This window comes from Bison bison, unplaced genomic scaffold (assembly GCF_000754665.1).
Source record: "Bison bison bison isolate TAMUID 2011002044 unplaced genomic scaffold, Bison_UMD1.0 scf7180017864304, whole genome shotgun sequence".
In the NCBI taxonomy this organism is placed as follows: domain Eukaryota; kingdom Metazoa; phylum Chordata; class Mammalia; order Artiodactyla; family Bovidae; genus Bison; species Bison bison.
The window spans coordinates 16,391,576-16,394,063 of NW_011494876.1; the positions used below are offsets into that span (position 1 = coordinate 16,391,576).

The 2,488-nt window shown below is 62.6% G+C and overlaps 1 protein-coding gene across 1 annotated transcript in view; it reads right to left on the reverse strand.

The window, feature by feature from the left end:
* The window catches only part of P4HTM (prolyl 4-hydroxylase, transmembrane (endoplasmic reticulum)), a gene marked incomplete at its 3' end in the record, with an annotated part of 15,579 nt that overhangs the window by 3,269 nt on the left and 9,822 nt on the right, over positions 1–2,488 (reverse strand). The window contains exons 3-4 of the mRNA XM_010851963.1: positions 1,849–2,039; positions 959–1,055 (exon numbers count right to left, since the gene is read on the reverse strand). Coding sequence (XP_010850265.1) covers positions 959–1,055; positions 1,849–2,039 — 288 coding nt within the window. The remainder of the gene's footprint in view (positions 1–958; positions 1,056–1,848; positions 2,040–2,488) is intronic.

A 2,488-nucleotide genomic window follows, 5' to 3' on the forward strand; every position in this document is an offset into this window, starting at 1 on the left:
AGAGTGTTCAGTGCTGGGTTTTGTCCTGGGCCTTCCACACTGGAGGATGTAAGCTGGAACCGGTCCCCAGGAGTTCTCTCATGACCTCAGGTCTCATCCTGGGTGGAACACCCCAGGCCAGTCCTGCCTGCTAGACAGTCTCCCTCAGCAGAGGCAATCAGGCTGCTCTCCCCAAAGAGAACACTCTCCCCTGTTCCTGCTCAAGACACAAAGCTGGGCTCTACCCTCTAGGGGTTCCGGAAGAGTGGCCTGGTGTCTTTGCTACAAGGTTGATCCCAATGACACACTCCCGTGCTTTGGCTGGGGCTTCTCTGAGGGTGGGGGCACTCGAGGGCTGTGAGTGTGTCACAGCGGGAGCGGGAGCAGCCTAGTGCCTCTCCAGGCACGGGTCCAGGCCAGATTCTTCACTCGGGGCTCGCCAGTTGGAAGGTCATCCTTCCAAGTCCTGCTTCCTCAACTGGTGCAGAACTTGGGCATGAGGGAAATGACTACGCCTGAGATACTTCCTGGGGGTTATTACCAAAGGGGAGGGTGCTTCCAGGACAGCTCTCCTGCCCACACCCACCCCCGGCAGTTAGAGGACTCCAGGCAGGCAAGAGGCAGGCAAGGGGGGCCCTGGTTAGACCAGTCAGCTGGCGGGGACCATGTGCCTGGCTGGATAAGTGGATGCCAAGCTGACCTCATTGTTCCTTCACTCCCGCTCCACTGCTCTGCCCTCTGCCAGCCAGCAGCCATACCTCCTGTACCCCACATGCTGCCCGACGAGGCCAAGAGGGTGCCCTCTGGACTGCCACCAAGGGGGAGCGGGCGGGTCTAGCTCCTGCCTCTTTCTGGGGTAAGGGCACTGCTGGCCCCTCACCTCCTCACCTCCAGCTACTCTAGCAGCTGGGCCTAGGGGCCACCTGGCTGGGGGCAGGAGGAGGCTCTGGGACACAACAGTGACAAGATATGAGCTCACCATCCCCGTCAGGGTCAGCCTTGATGGCAGAGTACATCTCCTGAATGTTCTCTGGAGTCATCCACCGTCCATTCCCCAGGCGGTTCTGGGCCAGGACCTACACAGCACAAGATGATGCCTCAGGGGGCTGGCTCCGGTGATGGAGAGTCGCCAGGGCACACACAGCTGCCCTGTTCTTTCTGGAGGGCGGAGGGTTCAGGTGACAGGACGTGGGTGAGGACGAAGGCCAGGGCCCAGGCTCCCAGTCCAGACACCGGAGGGCCACGAGCATCCTCAGCCCTGGGGGAGCTGTGGCTCCACCCGGAGGAATGTTGGCTTATTGGAGGCAAAGGGGAGGCCAGGCCGGCGTCCCACCCACACACCCCAGGTGAGGTGGGTGAGGCCAGGGCCTGGTACGAAGAGGGAAGAGGCATGGTCAGGAGATGACTGTCCACGGGGCCCCTTAGGAAGATCGGACCCTGTGAGACGCCCTGTATTGGCAAGGGAGCCCACACCCCACCGAGACCTCTCTCAGAAGCCTGGGTGTGAGGGGCATGTAGAGAGGCATGCAGACGTCTGGCTTCCTTGTTGCTGCCGCCTCACGGACAGTGAATCCTGTGGGGCTCTCAGCAATGGTGGCAAGGAAACCAGAGCGCAGACAGCATGGCACCCCAGGCACTGTGGCCATAAGTGCCATCGGCCCCAGTAGATGCCCCTTTTGTCCTCCGGAGTTCCCAGGGCAGCAGGGGGCCCTCTGGGAAGGAAGGAGGATCCTGGCCCTGCTCATGCCCAAGGTTAGGTGGCATCAGGCTCCTGTGGTTGGGGCAGAGCAGCACGTGTGACCCGGCCACTAGAAAGACAAGTCGGGGGCGCTCCCACCCTGGGGCGGGGGGCTCCTCCAGGCCCCCCACCTCACGCAGCTGCAGGCGGCCATCATGGTTCTGATCCAGCAGCTGGAAGAGGTCCAGCGGGCTGATCTGCATTGTGCCCATCGCTTCCTCGTACTCCTCGGTGGGCAGGATCTGGCTGCGCTGCAGCCCCTTCATCTGCGCCAGGTGGATGACAAGCCGACACTCCTCGTCGCTCAGGAAGCCGGGGATCTCTGCCAGGAGAGGAGGGGGTGAGGCCAAGGGCCTTCCGGTCTGCAGGGTGCCCGGGCTAGGTCCCGTCCCCTGCTGGTCACCCAGCCAGAAGGACCTCACACACCCCTTTACATCTGCTCTGGACTCGGAGTCCAAGGTCAAGTTGTCCTGCAAAGGCTGGCCAGCGTTGGGACACGGGGCCTCTCTCTTGGACGCTGAGAACACGCGTGTTCCAGGGGAGTCCTGGGAGGGGAGCCAGAGCTACGCCGGGGGTGGGCCAATCCACCTTGAGGAGGGGCCAAAGGCTCCAGGGTGGACCTGAGGGCCGGAGGGCTGCCCTCCAGGCCTTAAGCGGGGAGAGGATGCTGGCAGGTGTGTGCTTTCACTGTTGCTTTTCAGCAGTGTTCAAAGTGAATACGCCCGGTGCTCTTGGCCGTGCCACCCCCCACCCCACCCCACTCTCCTGCAC